A 17,016-nucleotide genomic window follows, 5' to 3' on the forward strand; every position below is an offset into this window, starting at 1 on the left:
TTCGTATCCAAACGACGAGCTCTACGCCTGTATCAAATGGCACGAAATTCAAATATGACAATAGTGCGTACGCGGGTTGTGGGGTCCCACGAATTAGCCAAAAAGATCACTTAAAATTAAAAATTCTTAATGCAACCGAAATCGTAGTTCAGAAATGACCAGTACCAACTAAAAATATAATATTCAAACAATTCACTCTTAATTTTAAAAAAGTACGTACATTTTAAGACGAAAATCGGCAAAAATCACTTAAATGGGTCCCGATCCCAAAAATTATGAAAATCCCGTCGAGGCTATAATAGTGCCTACCGATTGAGATATCAATCGCCTTTGTACCACTAACGTACCGCGAGCAATCGTGTGTACGGCCCAAGCGCGCCGAAAGTTCTTACCTCTTTAGGTGGTGTGGAAACAGAACAAAGAATTGTCTCACTTATTGTCATACCTCTTTACATTAATCACGAAGAATATAAATCACGAAAATATTTTTATCAACCCAGAAAAATTCCTCTGGTCATAAAAATATACTCTGGTCATTATTACTGATGAAACCGAAAATAAAGGTCCGGCGATAAGTGTCAAACCTTTTTATCACTTCCCGTCATATTTTATAGAAATTTTAAAATTTATCGGTGTCGCACTTATTTATTACTTCAGGCCAGAAAATTACCTATGGTCATAACAACATTTAGTGGCACACTTATTTTTGACATCTGGACATAAAAAATATTTAGGGTCACACTTATTTATTACGCTCCTGTTCCATTACGTTAGTGATATTCAGTGGCGGCGGTAATAGTTCTTTTTATAAAATAACCTTGGCCATCTTGTTGAAATGTTGCCTCCCCGCTTCAGCTGTGGATCCGTTTATCTCCCACTAAAGGGTTTATGAACTCATTCTTAGGCATTGGCTGAACTACTCCAGGACAACATTTCAACAAGTTGGGCCAAGGGCGTATCCAGGATTTTATTTAAGGGGGGGGGGGGTTTGTGGAAAAATTTCTACGGGATGGTGCTGACGGAGGTTTCACTGATTTTTATTTGGCACCCCCCCCGTCATCAACATTTCGGGGGGGGGGGGGCTTTGAACCCCCAAAACCCCCTTAAATACGCCCTTGAGTTGGGCAAGCGCAAAGACATTTTATGAAATCAACTATTGGTAGTATTACTGTTCTGCAATTTAGGGGGTACAAATACATACATTGTACCCCCTAGTTAAATCTGGGGGGGTATAATGTACCCCTGTACCCCCCTATTCCGCCGCCACTGGTGATATTTAGGGTCACAATTATTTATTACGCTCCTGGTCATACGTTATTGTAAATTGTACATAATAGTGGCCTACCGATTGAGTAATCAATCGCCTTTGTACCACTAACGTACCGCGAGCAATCGTGTGTAAGGCGGCGGCGGCGGTGATCGTAATACACAGAAATCCCTAAGGATTGTGTGTAAAATCGTGTTTCGACAGCTCTGGGATTCCTTCGCGCTTGGACTCCAAAGTTTTAATTACCTTGCCAGCTTTTACTTCTCAAGGGTTCCAACGCCCCAGACGAATAACATTTGCAGTATAGTGATATGGATACTTCTTGCGTAATAGAGATAAATACTTCTGATAATATCTTTATAAAATATAAACCATGAATAATGACAAAAACACGGCTTATAAAGAAAATAGATTCGCAAATAGATTTGCAAATTTCCAAGAACTAATAAGAAATCCATTTTGAAGAGTTAAATGAAGCAATGTAAGTTTATTTTTTTGGTATCGGAAAAAGTTTCTTTCCATAGTATCAAATATCCCGAAAGACTTATCTGTTATTGAGATACCGTTATAACGATAGTATAAACTTTGAGCCTCTCCATCGAAGGTTATAATTCTAGTTTTACTTTTGGTTTTATCGAAGTGATCCGAATAAACATACTTTCAAATAGCGCAGAAAAGTTTAAACGTTTACTGTATCGAAGGTCTACTTTCAAACAGAGTTATAAGTGCGCTTTTGTAATGCTACCAAAAAACCACAAACCCTTTGTACGTCTTTTTCTCTGGCTCGGGTTCATTTGCGTCCTGAATTTTGGTAAGTTATTTTTATTTTGTTTACTTTGAGCGACTGATATAAGTTATTGAACTACCTTTACGCCAATTATATCGTTTCAACAAGGAAATAATTGATTTATGAATTGCCTTCCGTTACTTATTTGAATTTATGCAGTTTGATTAATTAAGGGACCATTAAGTTATTTTTTCAAATTATCTTTTGATTTAAGCTAAAAGTAAACTAAAAAGTCCATTGTTATATAATAGGCGAATGTCATAAAATTTGTAATGTGATAAATTCAAAATTTAATAGTTTTCCAAAATTTATTATTTGATAACTGCAGTCCAAATTTAACACGGAATCAATTATCTATTCCAAATTTATGTTTTTCAAATGAATCAATTAAAATGAAGTCAATATAAGGTTATCTTTTCTTTAAAATAAATAATCGCTGGTCGAATATATTGGAGATTTGGGTTTCTCCTCCTGGCAGTAGTGTTCCAGGAATTTCCCGCTAAAGTAAATAGATTACATGTAAGAGCCCGCGTCTTCATTTTGAGTTCTGCGGTTTCCCTATTGATACTCGTTTCCTGCGTAGGGTTAGCAATGCCCGTGTTTCTAGAGAGCTACTTCCATCGCGACCTTAATTTGTGACGTCAAGTGGGGAGGTGATAAGAACCAAGACTATATATACGCTCAGTACACCCGCCAGGAATTTTTAACACACAGGCCCGGTCTGATTTAAAGACCCCCCCTATCTATATATTTTAATTTTGAAATGTCCGATTTTAAAGAATTTTCTTGACTATAGTTAATATTTTAAAATCATGACACTAATATGTTAATTTAAACGTTTTCTTAGGAAAGATAAAATTTTCTGCCCTCGCAATTTAATCAAAGAATGATACTCTTCGATTAGAGCTTTTACCAAATTCGTCAACCACTAAATTTGGGTTTTCTTTTAAACAATTCGACAAATCCCGATTAATGGACAACGTAGCCAGATTTGAAAGTCGAAATTATCCCATAGTTGTTCGAAGACGTGTTTCTATTCTTTTCAGGGAACTGAAACTTCTTTCTGAGGTGGTGTTTGCGACAGGAATGCATTGAACAACCTTGTAGTACTTAACAAGGTCAGGGAAGCCATCTTCCATGGGCATTTAATAGTGGAAGCAGTCGCTTACGCTGTTAAATTTTTTGGGGATAATTAGATTTCTCGCAATTTTAATTTGACTTTTTAAGGAATCAAGGTCGAAATGAAACCTATCGTATGTGTTACAATGTGTTAGGATATAGATTTCGTTTAGGAAGTTCTAAGAGTTAGTGTCAGACGCCATGATACCATTATATAGACCAGAGTTTTCTAATAGCCGGATTTTCATTTCAGAAATAAATTTGTCTATTAATTCGAAATAGGTAGACCTCATCTGGTCTATTAGGGTTTTTGCTTCAGTTTCCCTGGTCCCCGTTGCAATTGTTACCACACTATGTTTTAATCTCCTGTTAGGGATAATTTTACGTTTACGTAAAGCTAATGGTTCGCTGTTACGGTCAGGTACTGCAATAAAAGCCGATTCCGCGATTTTAGTAGCTTCTTCCCAAATAGAATCAAAGCGTTCAGAGTTTCCACAATCTTCTAAGGTCTTGACAGTAGCTTGGCAAATGGCAACGGCTTCCGTAAAAATAACTTTGGAACTTTGTAAATATTCCGAAAGGGAATTTGTTACGCCTAATACTTCGTCTAATGCAACGACTAATATTAAGTTGTTAAAGTTATGTAATTGGGATATATACCCACGACACTCAGCAGCCTCGTCGGGTTTTCCGTTTTCAATCAGATTCTCTAAAGCTAAAACTACGGAATCGAGTTTATTTCTAAAATAGTGAATCCCTTTTTTTTGCTCCACCATCGAGTGTCGCGGCTTTGTGGCATTTTCAGTATGTCGTACCCTAGATCTTTTTGAGAGTTTTCAAAATATTCACTTCTAATAACCGAATTGCTTTCAAAGTTGTAAATGGCTTGAACCAAACCAAGTAATTCCCTAACTGTCGATATTTTGGAGCAACAGTCAACTAAAACTAAATGTAAGCGGTGGGCGTAGCAATGAACGTACGGACAATGGCCACCTACTGCTTCTTCTACTTTAACCCTTACTCCTTTTACGTGTCCACTCATTACACTAGCTCAATCATATGTCTGTGCAACACAATTCTCCAATTTGAAACCACCCTCTTTTAAAAGATTTATAATTAATAATCAGCTAGGCTAATACCCAAGGCACCACCTTAGGCCTAAGTCATCAAGCGACTTTTGAAGCCATTAATTCAGGTGGCCGGGTTACAATGCGTAGGAGGGTGGTGGCCAGCCCTTCAAGCCACGCGAGCCAACAGCTCCCTACACTAACTATTACCGTTAACCTCGACAAGTTTTTATGGAAGGGGAAACCGAAGAGCTCGAGGGAAAACTCCTTAAACAAGCGGGGAGAGAACTTGCAAACTCAACTCAGAAGGAGTTGTTCCGAGTTTTCACCCAGTGCCACAAGCTGGGTTCGAACCCGGCTCCTCTTGCTGCGAGGCGAAAGTTCTAACCACTCCGCCACCCCAAGCTGATACTATCAGAATCAAACTTGTGTAAATCTGTGAACCCTATAAATCGTTATACGACACCTATTTCTGCTTCAGTATATCGAATACAAAGTTAAAGACTCACGCTTGACAAGGGGTGTCATACCCGAAAGCTAGCCACATTTTTAAAAATAAAAATGTTTTAACCATGAAGTATCCGTCGTTGATTTTAATTTTAGTTTAAAGACTTAACAGCTCTACTCCCGCGTTGTCTCGTGTTTCGTCTGCTATTACAGAGTAGAATCCACCGGATTCGTTGACCTCTTGAACAATAAATTTTCTCACTAAACTTGCACAAATGCCAATTATTTCGTTTTGTATGGTTCTGTGCAAATATTTGGCATTATTCGGCATATTATCGCACTTGGCTTTTAAATCAGGACATTTTATTTTTAAAAGATCTAATATTGCAATAAAGATTCCCCTATTCCCAATATTGTCGGCGGATGTGTAAGTGTTCCCCTGAAGTGCTAAATCTTGTTGGGCACATAAAATAATCACTTCCACGTGTGTAGATAGAACCTCTCTGTTTCTAATAACGTCTAGTCTATGGTGGTCATTAACCTGGCAAACTATTGATCCACGGGATTTCGATTCCATGTAGTCTAAGTACATTTTGTAGGCTAGTTGGTGAGAAGATTTGTGGGAAGTGAAGTGTTCTTCGAATTGTCTCCCCATGTTTTTCCAATCCGAAAATCCCTTTAGAAATGCAGTGTTTCTACTGCCTAAAAAATGACGGCCACAAAAACAATACATTGCATCCTTTGCAACAGAATATTCAATCATTTGATATTTGTCATACCAAGAAGAATTGAAACCTCGATTTTTACCGCCAATTAATCTTTTAGGCTGAACTGGAAGGCAATCTTTATCTAGACTTATATCCAAGTTATTTAACGCGTGTAAGCCCATTTATTTTGAATTGGACACGTTGTTTTTTTTGTGCATGGTTAGAGTTGGGGTTTGCAATTACTTCTGCAATTTCTCCTTCATGAGTTAATTCCATTTCCATATCAGTACTGACGTTTGGAAGAACTTCAGCAGTATTACTAAAACAATGACTGTTATCAGTCCCCAAGGATTCTAAAGCCTTTCCCAATTCTTTGACTAGGTTTTTCTCAGAACTATAGTTATGGCTTTGCGCCGACGATTTAAAAAAAAGTGCCATTGCACCTTTCTGACTACTAACGAAACTATCTTCCCTTTTCCGTTTTTCTCGTTTTTGGAACCCAGATAAAAAATTTCTGGTACTCATATTTCAAAATGCTACTATTATATACTAATAGCGAAATAACCTTAAAAAGGCTTAAGAAAATAAAGCTTAGTTAAAGCTATGTAGTCTTCAAACAGACTTTTTAAGAATACCAGCTATGTCAAAGCCCTGAAAAAAGCTGTTTGAATATTTTTTCTAGGTTAGCTAATTAGCCTTGAAAAAGGCTTTTTGAATAATTTAGCTAGAATAGCTAATTAGCCTTGAAAAAGGCTTTTTGAATAATTAAGCTAGAATAGCTAATTAGCCTTGAAAAGGCTGTTTAAAAATTAGCTTAAAACAGCTAAATAGCCTTTAAAAAGGCTGTTTGGCAAAGTTAGTCTCGGAAGAGACTTTGAAAAAATTTGACTGGGAGAGAATCGAAATTGAGAACTACCTGATTGTTCAGGAGCAGAAAACGAAATGAAGAAACGCGCGTTATCTGGGACAAGTCCGACCACCGAGGGTCTAGGTCCTTTCTCTACGATCAGTGGTCACTGATATCACGTGATTTCGCAAAAGGGACAAGGAGTAAAAAAGAAAAAACCCTAATCCCCAGGACGCTCTCTATTCAAAGTAGTGACTGGTACGATGCTTTACGCTTCGACTTCAGCTCCGCGGGGATTTCCCTTCGTTTAAGCCTTGCAACGGTTTAAGTCGTATTAAAGAAATCCAGTTTCTCACTTTATGCCCCCTTTTGTAGAATTCCTAGAAACTAAGCTTATGTTTATTGTGTTGGTTGGAGCTAAGTTATCACTGAGGCGAACAGGTGTTTTTTGCTGCTTTCCTTGCACGACGGACTTCCCCATCCCGGGCCAGTCTTTTGTCATATACTCTATATCAATGTTAACAATAACAGAGTTCACTACCAAAAGCAGAAACCACAGAGTTCGCTGCCTTTGGTTGTGTACTCAAGTAATATTGATTTCGAGTATAGGTGGTTCAAAAGAGAACGTTTTGTTAGGGCCATTTAGGACTCTTGGAAATTGGACTTGAATGGGAGTTCTTTTTTTAGGGGGCTAGATGACCAATTTTTTTACAAAATTAAAATTTAAAAATCACATTTGGAGGCCCAGAGGCAATTTTTTTAAACTTTTAGAGGCCCCTAAAATAGGCCTAAAATTTTTGAACATAGGCACGTGCCTACTTGGGCCTACTGCTGGTGCTGGCGGGGGCACTACGCTTGGCGTACTAGACAGACGTCTCCAGGTAAAAAACCCCAAATCATTTCGTGGCTGGTGCCATCTAGTGGCTGGTCCAAACGAATTTTGAAATTTATTTTCCTCTGCATACCAAAGACTATCCAGCAAAGTTTTATAGTCTTTAGATGGCGGTAAATTTAATATTTCCCTATTAGCAAAAACAATATACATTTTTTTATAATAATCATTATTATAGACAAATAAAAGATATTTTATTTCTCGATGGTATAGGCAATAGATTGAACCCTAATTGCTATTTAAAATATATTTCTTTAGTATTAAGATACCATGCAGAAAGTAAATACGAATAATATATTTTAACTTTTAAAAAACCCAAAAACGTGGTTTAAGTTTTTTAGCAAACTTCAGCCATTTTCACTGTGAAATCAAAAGCGACTGTCATCTCTATGCAAGGTTCGGATATAGAGTAGCTACGTGAGAACTTGCTATATTATTTCGGAGCAGAATGAAGGCGATTTTACCCCCTCGTATCTCAAAAACTATAGGTCATATCAAAACAAGTGATGTATCGCTTGCAAGGTTACAAGCCCGCGAGAAACGTATACTAATTACATCGAACAGGGCTGGCGCGAATTGTGGTAGACATGAGTCAAAGTTAGGCTTAACTTTTCTTTTTCTTCTTCCATCTTCTCCTCGCAGACCGCTCTACAGCAAAAACTTGGGTATTAGCCTAGCTGATTATTTTTTTATTTAACTACTGAACCAATTTAAATGAATTTTGGTATATAATTTCACTTTAAGCTCCCATTGTGAACTTTCAAAGGAAAAGTTTCAATCTGTTATAGTTCTTGAGAATCGGTGGAAAATGTACAGCTCAGCGAGTCGGTAACGACGCCAAGGAGTGTTAAACCTAGGAGCAACAAACACAACACCCCACACAAGGAGAACGCAACCCGTCAAAAGTCATACATTTTCTTGTGTACAGTTTTCATTGGTTAGACGCTTTAGCGCCTGCGGTCGTCGGAAGGGGAAAATTCGGAAATTGTCTTCCCCCTTTCCGTAAAGCGTTCAGCGAAAAGGCTCGTTCAATGAAATTTGTACACCACACTGCGTTAGCGTGTTTAAAGACTAGCTGTGTTCTCCTTGTGTTTTGTTTCCCCTAGGTTAAACAACTTAAACACAGTACAAAACGTGAATCCGTTCCTCCATCTTCTCCTAAGTTCGTCTGCTAACCTTGGCTTCGCGTTACCAGACTTTGCTTATATTGTTATAAACAAAAAGGTGTGAAATCCACCCAAAAACCATTCAGTTAAAAATGGCAAAGTTCTTTAGACAAAAACGTCACGTCCTATTTTACTCTAGCCCATAAAAGTCGTAAAATCAAACTATGAGCAAGCTAGTCTTTACAACCCATAAAAGTCGTGAAATCAAATAACGAGCAAGATATCTAATTATATTCCCATAAACATAATAAACTGGACTTATTTTTTCAGAGCACATCACTTGTCGACAGTGGCGGCGCCAGGAATTTTCACCAGGGTAAGCAAACCAAATAAATGGGCCCCCTACTCGCCCCCCCCCCCTTTTCAACGAAATGCTTGAATAAAAAATTACGATTAAAACCTTTTAATATGCTTGGTTACTGGAATAAATTTTACAATGAAAGACTCAAATATCACTTTTTCATTATACATTTTATATAAGAAATTAATGAGATTCGCCTATTGCCTCTTTTAGCGAATTTTATCTCTTGGGAGAATTTTGAGGCCCTTTCTAGATCAATTTATAGGATGATTTTGGGGCCCCCTTGAAATTTGAAGGTAGGCAGTGGGCTACCTGGCCTACCCCCTAGCGCCGCCACTGCTTGTCGACAAATATGCTAGACCTTGCGCGTCCTAAGTGTTTTACTGAGTTGTAAGGCTTATCTTCGTTTAATATTGACATCCAAAATTAAAACTTTTTAAAAATGTCTCTATTTATTTCAGTATATATCAAAGATATGGTTCGCATGTAATATGTGATTACAACGTTTTATATATTTAATTATTTCATGTTTGTTCCGAAAATAATTTAGTATCGGTTGTTTAAAGAACTACAAATATCTAAACTTATATCCGAATATTTTGTATCAAATATATTGTTTATTTCGAAATATATTATCTACTCTATTTAAATTTACTCTTTTACATTAAAAGCATAATAACATTAAGCAGACAAGTTGCTGACTGCAGTAATTACGTCCAAAAAATGTGATTCTAATATTAGCCATTCTCTTTGAAATGTTTTTTGGTTGTACAAATGATTTTAACTCACAAGGAGGTGTTTATGGCCGATTTTGTTCAAAGTCGAGGGTAATGTAGACCTATATGAGATATGAAATTTCCCGAAAGGAGAAGTTGTACTACTCATTCTATTTGCCATGGAAACCGAAAATCATTTTTATAAGCGGATTGAAAGTGAAATCCAATCAAATAATAAGCACCTTAGAATAGTTTTAATTGAATAATTTACTACGAAGTTTTCCTATTTTATTTCATTCCTGAGAAAGTATGTTTTGGGTAATATAAATATGGATAAGTGATGCATTACAATACTCCTGCGAATAACCTTTACATCCAAAATTTAAAATTTTACTCTTAGTACAAAGATTTCGGAATTTTCCTAAGGACGAAATATTTCATTTAAATACCGCAGTTGGTTGTTATGAGACCATATTAATGTTAAGTGTCGGATATTTGTCCATTTTTTCGGTCCATTTCCTTACATCAAGATTTAGGAAATTTTTTATCTTGCTTTGGTGGGCAGTGCAAGTTACGAAGTTATTTTTCGTACGTTATTGAGAAGTTCATTGTGCGTAACAAAAATAAGTATTAACCAAATAGATTAGCTCTCGTCAGGGGCGGATTAACCCTTTCGGCGCCTTTAGGCACCGAAAAATTTGGCGCCCCTTTACATTGGTCAGCTAAGGAGGGGCGTATCGGTTTTTAATAAATAAATAAATAAATATATTTTAGTTTCCCCAAACCCTTTCGGCGTTATCTTGAGTAGGGGCAAGCCAAGTACATGGACCGCGGGGCTTTATCAGAATTTTGGCGCCCCTAGAAAAATGGCGCCCTAGGCACGTGCCTACTTTGCCTAATGGTTAATACGCCCCTAGCTCTCGTGTTTAATAAAGGAAAATATTGTAAAAGGAAAAAATTGTGAGGCTGAGGATAAACTAAAACTATCGATAGTTAGTCCAATTCTCCACTGTCGTTGGTTAAATCTATGACTTCAATGTTCTGGTCAGGGTGTATAAGCTAGTCATCTGTAAAGTCATGGTGATTTCGCACCATACTTTTCTTCAATATTTATTTGGGAAGACATTCGGAACACTCGCTCATGCTATGTTTGAAATGTTCATAGTAGCAAACCTTTTGAATTGGATATGATTGATTCGATTTGTACACTTCAAATGTTATCTATGGTGAATTAAATCTATCCACTTGCGTTTATTTGATTAGGCAGCTTCATACTCTAATCTAAATTTGCATTTAAATTTGTTAGTGGAATACGATCGTGGTTAATAAAAGCGCTTAACTGCGAAGAAAAATTCACATATTTGTCAATTGAATTTAAGGTGCATAAAAAACCTGGAATTACCTTAATGATCCATATTATATTGATGGCAGTTTCTTTTGATACCCAAATGCCGCTACTTCAACCGAATATATTGTAGATTCGACAATACCGTATACAACCTGGAATTTCACAATAACAAATGTTATAAATGATGGTAATAAATAAACAAATGAAAATGCAGGAATTACTTATTAGTGGCGTAACATTTCCTCTTTGGCAGTTACACATGTTATCGCATTATGATGTGTAAACAATGTTGAAAATAAAATACGGTTATCATCATTCCTTTCGCTATTGTATGACTCGTATTTAATAGTAAGAATATGTCGAGTATTTCAGCTTCCCTATTACCACCATGGAAATTCTGGGAATTCTGATAGCATGTTATGACTATCTTCTTGAGTTTGCAAGTTCTCTCCCCACTGGTTTAAGGGGTTTTCCCCCGAGATCTTCGGTTTCCCCTTCCATAAAAACTTGTTGAGGTTAACGGTAATAGTTAGTGTAGGGAGCTGTTGGTTCGACCGCGTGGCATGCAGGGCTTGCCACCACCCTCCTACGCATTGTAACCCGGCCACCTGAATTAAGGGCTTCAAAGGTCGCATGATGACTTAGGCCTAAGGTGGTGCCTTGGGTATTAGCCTAGCTGATCATTCTCCGAGAAGCAGAAAATAATCGTTTCAATGTTACGTCCCTAGCTGAACCTCACTATCATAATTAGTGTTGGACCCAAACCGATTTGATAGCGGTATTAGTTACTGGTTAATCGAAAAAAAAAACCGATTTTTTGCCGAATATTTATTTAAAAGGGGTGAATGGAAGATCGCACGTGTTCAGCGGTGTTTAAGAGGATTTTGAGATCATATCCACCTAAATGGTGTTTTATTAATAATTGTTTGGCTTTCGGGGGTTTTGATTTTTTTTCGCTCGCATGTGCTATGGTTGATGATACTATTGTCGATGGCTTTATCGTTGATGGTGGTGCCGATAAATCTTTGCTTGTATTATTTCGATTTTGAGTTAATAAGGTTAATCTCGTCCCTGTCATTTCTAACCCCTGATTTCACAAATTTGATAGCATGGTATAGCCACATACGGCCACACAGTTTCACGAGCTTTTTTAGAAACCCTTCACAAATTTCACGACTTTGAGTTTTTCTTTTGATATTATTAGGCAATTTTAGGGTGGTGTATGTTTTCTTTAATTTATTTTAGGAAAACGTCTTCACAATGTAACATCAAACTAAATACATCAGATGTCGAAATTAGACTGCCAAAACTAACCTTGTTGTTGACCATATTTCGCAAGGAACTAACAAATTTCTTTTGAGGAACTACACTCATGGTCGTTCTTAACTTTCCGAGTAGAGTTACCGATGACATATGATAAGCAATTAAGGTCCCAAAGTCTTTAACAGTTTTTTCAGTGTCTAGCAGTTAGGAATGTTTTTAATGAAAATAACGTTTGATTGGAAAAATTTTCGCAGTTTTCGTTTCCATTATTTGAATTTAAAGTCATCATCAGCACTGGCTTAAAAGAATACTTAAAGTGTGTTGAGCTCGGATTGGTGCTATTTCCTCGTCACGGACTAATTTCTGCAAACAGATTTTCCAATGGGTCTTGTGTTAACCTTCTAGTGTTAATATTTGCACAATTCAAGGATTGCCGTTATGGATTGAATCCACCCTTTTACTCAATATATTTCGACCTTTTTCTGCACCAGAAATTCTAGATCCTCAAATATTTTTTTGCCTTCATCAGTTTGTGACCTTAGTGCTGCTTAGGACTTTTAAATCTGCTACAATTCACTGCGTCAAACGCTTCATCAACGAAGCTGATGAATTCTGCTGTAGCAGCAGCGTTTGAATTCCAGTTTGCTACTGAAATGTAAGTGGACATGCCAACAGACACCGCGAGTTTCTGAAAAGATTGGTAGCTCATTTTACCCTCATTTTCCCAAAATTGTTCGGGTTTATAATTTAGGCGCTAATCTGATAAGACGCTGGCTATCCATTTAAAAAAATTCAGCAACGTTATGAAACCAAATTATTTTACCTTTATAGAGAAGCACATATTTTCTGAAATTGTTTTTTAAACTTTTTCAAAAATGAGAGCAGTCATACAAGCAATATACTTTTGTATCAGTGGCATGATTTGGTAACATTTTTTAACGCTTCTATTTGTTCCACTATTATCACAAACTATGGCGCGAACGTATAGACCGATTGATTGAATTTTTTCAATACGTGAAAAGGAATGTTTTCAGGAAATCTTAGATTACCACTTGTTGTCTATACTGTTTAGATAAACCATGTACCATAACAACCAGGGCTTCATTGGCAAGGATCTGCTCTTTTTTATGTCTTCATAATCGACCAATCAGTCTATAATATCTTCAGCAGGATCGTACACAAGACCTTCTGAGAGTGTCATTTCGTCGACGGGTCCTTGGGTTTCATGTTTTGCATTTTCTTCTCAAGCGCCTCAAAAGTAAATAGCTGAATGTTAATAGTAGAAAGTTAATCCCTAAGTGTTCTCGGATGAGGGAGGCACAACGTTTTACGAAGAACGTGGTAACACTTTGGACTTTGATAGCTAATTGATAAAGAAAACTTTTTATTGTGCTCTGTTCACCTCTTTCCTTTTGGCTTGAGTGAAGTAAGTCATAATTGACTTTCAAAAAACAATTGCTGGTCTACTAATAATAGGCTTTTGCTATATTCTAAGATTTGTTAATATCGGCTTATTTGGGACGATTTCACTCTCACCTTTTTTAGATAATTTACTTTTTGGTGTTCTTAAAAAAAACATTTTAGTAAAAAGATCCGAAAACGTGTAAATTAAAAATAAATTGTCGAACAATGTACGCAAATTTAAATTTGGTCGGAATATTTGCTATAATGTGGTCAAAAAATCAAAAATATTAATATGTATAACATATTAATATTTTTGATTTTTTTGGGCCTATTGAAAAACCATATTGAAAAGTTAAAATTTTAACGGTTTTTAGATAAAATCGAAAATTATCGGACGTTATTGTACGCTCTAGCCTAATTATCGAAACTATTTGTACTTTATCATACGTTCTGAACAAATAATCGAAACCTAGCGTACGATACAGTATCATGTTGTAATAATCGTACGGTCCAAAAATAGTTCAGATATTATCGACGTGTACAAAAAGCCCATTATTGTCCACCCTTTTAGCGATTTTCAAGTTAAACGAAGGTCTACTTACCACCAAACTTTGAACGAAATCCTAGATAAACACCTTGGGTAGTCTTCTTGTAAGTATTTCTTGAGTAAAGTATTCACAACATTTGAGAAGATGTTCATCTTTTGCAAAAGATTCCTATATGTTCCTTTTCCTTAATGCCAGCTCTGGTCGTGATAAAACATCTGTAATAAATTTAGATATTAAGTCATTTAATTGAATATTGAATTGCATCTAAGTTTAGGTACCTTGTACATTTTCGTCAGACAGAAAGGTTTTTTTAGGAATTACAGGGTTAACAGTCCTTGTGAAATTCTGGAGTTTTCGTTTTCGTCCTGGAGCTCTTTTTGGACTTAATAGAACTTCTCTACTTTCTAGTCTTGGACTTCTAACGACTTCTCTACTTACTAGTCTTGGACTTATAACGACTTTTATGCTTACTAATCTGGGACTTCTACGAAGTTTACTTCTCCCAACTTAAAAATTCAAGACGATCAAAGAGGTAAAAAAGACCAACAACGTTTGGGGAAACTAAAATATATTTATTTATTTATAAAATTAAACCGATACGAGGTACTTCGACCGATAGTCCTTCAAGGTGAAGTTACAAGTACCACGTATCGGTTTAATTTAATAAATAAATAAATACATAAATATATTTTAGTTTCCATAAACGTTGTTGGTCTTATTTACCTCTTCAACCGTGTTCATTGTTATCTTTAGGCCAACGGTCAGGACCGTAGCTACGATGCCCCCTCAAAAATAAATGTTGATCCCTCAAATGAAATTTTGATTTGCCCCCTCAATTTAATCCATTGCCCTCCAAGAATATTATCTGCCCCTTCATCTTTATTAATTTTTTAAACTTCTATTCGTTAATTTTTTTCTTTTGGACCACTTGTCTTGGTTTAAGGTTTAGATCGTTATTTATAGGTAACTATTTCTGAATAAAATACAAGTTGTAGAATGGTCTGCTTCAGAGAGCAAGTTTTTTGTTGAACACCAAAAACAATTCACGGCGCCACTTATGTTGCTTGCTACGGGCCTGCCAACGGTGGTTCTCGTTTTCTTAAAAATTGTAGGAACAACGATTTTTATTAGTTTATTATATGGAATGTCCATAAACTTTGAAGCCTTAAAGTGTCCAGAGCACAATCGATGATTTTTGTGGAGTACTGTGAAGTTTCCACCTTGCAAATTTATGTTACCCCAGTTGAAAACCCATTTATCATAAATGGTTATAAAATATTAATATATAAAATATAATATATTGACCAAAACTTATCCACTACTATGTTAAGGCTAAATGAGTTGGGTATGAACATATGCGGTATATAACACAATTCACTCATAAACCAAAAACGGCGAACTGCATGAGCACCAATCAAGCAACATGTTGTTTATACAATGAAAAATTGATTTATATGGACGAAAGACATCAGTCATTGAGACCTATAATAAGGCATAGTAAGCCCAAGTCACATGTGAATTACCCAAAACAAAGTTCTCGATCATTTGCAAATCTAAAGAATGATAAAATACATCTCGAAACCCTTTGCTTGTTGGTGGAATTGGGTGCTGAACAACTCGTCTTTCCACTCCACCAGGTTTTTTCTTTTGCACTCATTCCGACCCCTTTGGCAGACATATACTTCAATTTTGACAAACAAATCTTTAAACTATGCTTATAAATATGATAATTAGACATTATGTAATATCAGATGGTATTTATTTTGAAAGCACCTGTTGAATAAAATTCAATTTAAAAATCCAATTATATCAATTATAAAAATATAGCTTAATTAACTTACTTTATAATGAATCCATTTTTATAAAAATGTATTATAACTCTTCCTACTCATCGAGAACTAAAATAAAACACACGAATTTATCATATCGAGACCCGCGATTCCTGGAAGGAGAGAGTGACGGTGTGACCAGGACGCTAAACCGTTTACTCGGCCCAAACCCTTGCCGTAATATTAAGTAATGTCGGGATGTAACCAGGCGCAAGTACGGAATTACGGGTGGTCGTGTTGGAGCTTCCTATCACGCTGTGTGGAGCTTCTCACCACCCATGGATCGCCGGTAACCACCTTCTTCGTGATCCGCCGCGGACCGAAAATCTGGCGAACAGTGGCGTAGCCAAACCAAAATCGTGGCTACGCCACTGCCAGCGGATCACCAGCACCACCGATCTCCAAGGTCCAGTGGGCACATTGAATTTAAATGTACCATTTAAACCTTTATCGTCGGTCGATTTACTACATCGCGACAACTTTTCTATTGGTTAAAATTTAAGTCAAGTTGCGTGCACTAGCCAGAATGCCAAATTATGCATACTTATTTTAAGTATTGGTTAGGAATAGTCTTAAGCTAGCTCCTCAGTATTGCTTAGGATTGATTTTAAGTTAACTTCTCAATTTGTTGCTTAGGATTACAATGTTTAAAATAAATAATTTAGTTATTATGGTAATCCTTAATCGTACTTGGTTACTTCGCATATCAACAACTAGACGTAAGGTTAGTACACCTTAATGTGAATAAAACCATAGAAGCTTATGGGAATTTACGTAATGGATCCATCCGCCCGCAAAGCTTTACCCAGGTTAAGCTTAATATTTTACGCTATGTATACATTTTTGGTTATTTATAGTGATAACAGACATATTTTAACCCAAGTCAGGTGTTAAGGGAGTGCAGCCGATCAAATGATGAAACATTGATACTAAAATAGTAATTTTTAATCGAAATATAGAACATTAGTCAATAGCGTAGCCAGGAACGCAATTGACATTAGTTTACCTGACTTGTACGATATGGAAACCACAGGAGGCTTGACTAACCAATGTGTGACCTTGGTGCGGAAAATATCCGGGGCAATTAGAGGAGGGGTTAATTTTGCTTTTCTATTTTTGTACCATTGCGAGTAGGCATTAGTCCGGCGTTGATAAGGTTTCGAAAACTTTTCACTGCCGCGATTCGTCATTCGTTCGTTACGAGACGAGGCGGGGCGGGGCGGGGCTCAAAGTGCAACCTCTTTCTGACTAGGATGGCATTATAACCATATTCATGGTTAGAATTAATACATTATCATATTAACAATA

General features: G+C 36.5%; 1 protein-coding gene across 2 annotated transcripts in view; it reads left to right on the forward strand.

The window, feature by feature from the left end:
* The first annotated feature begins 1,964 nt into the window (after positions 1-1,964).
* The window catches only part of LOC149940512 (vitellogenin receptor Yl-like), a 40,928-nt gene continuing 25,876 nt past the window's right edge, over positions 1,965-17,016 (forward strand). For both annotated transcript variants that reach the window (XM_090177437.1, XM_090177438.1), the window contains exon 1: positions 1,965-2,078. In XM_090177437.1, the coding sequence (XP_090033563.1) occupies positions 2,006-2,078 (73 nt within the window). In that variant the 5' untranslated portion in view covers positions 1,965-2,005. The remainder of the gene's footprint in view (positions 2,079-17,016) is intronic.

The sequence above is a fragment of the Leiobunum rupestre genome, chromosome 6 (genome assembly GCF_980474605.1).
Source record: "Leiobunum rupestre chromosome 6, qqLeiRupe1.1.hap1, whole genome shotgun sequence".
NCBI classification, from domain to species: domain Eukaryota; kingdom Metazoa; phylum Arthropoda; class Arachnida; order Opiliones; family Sclerosomatidae; genus Leiobunum; species Leiobunum rupestre.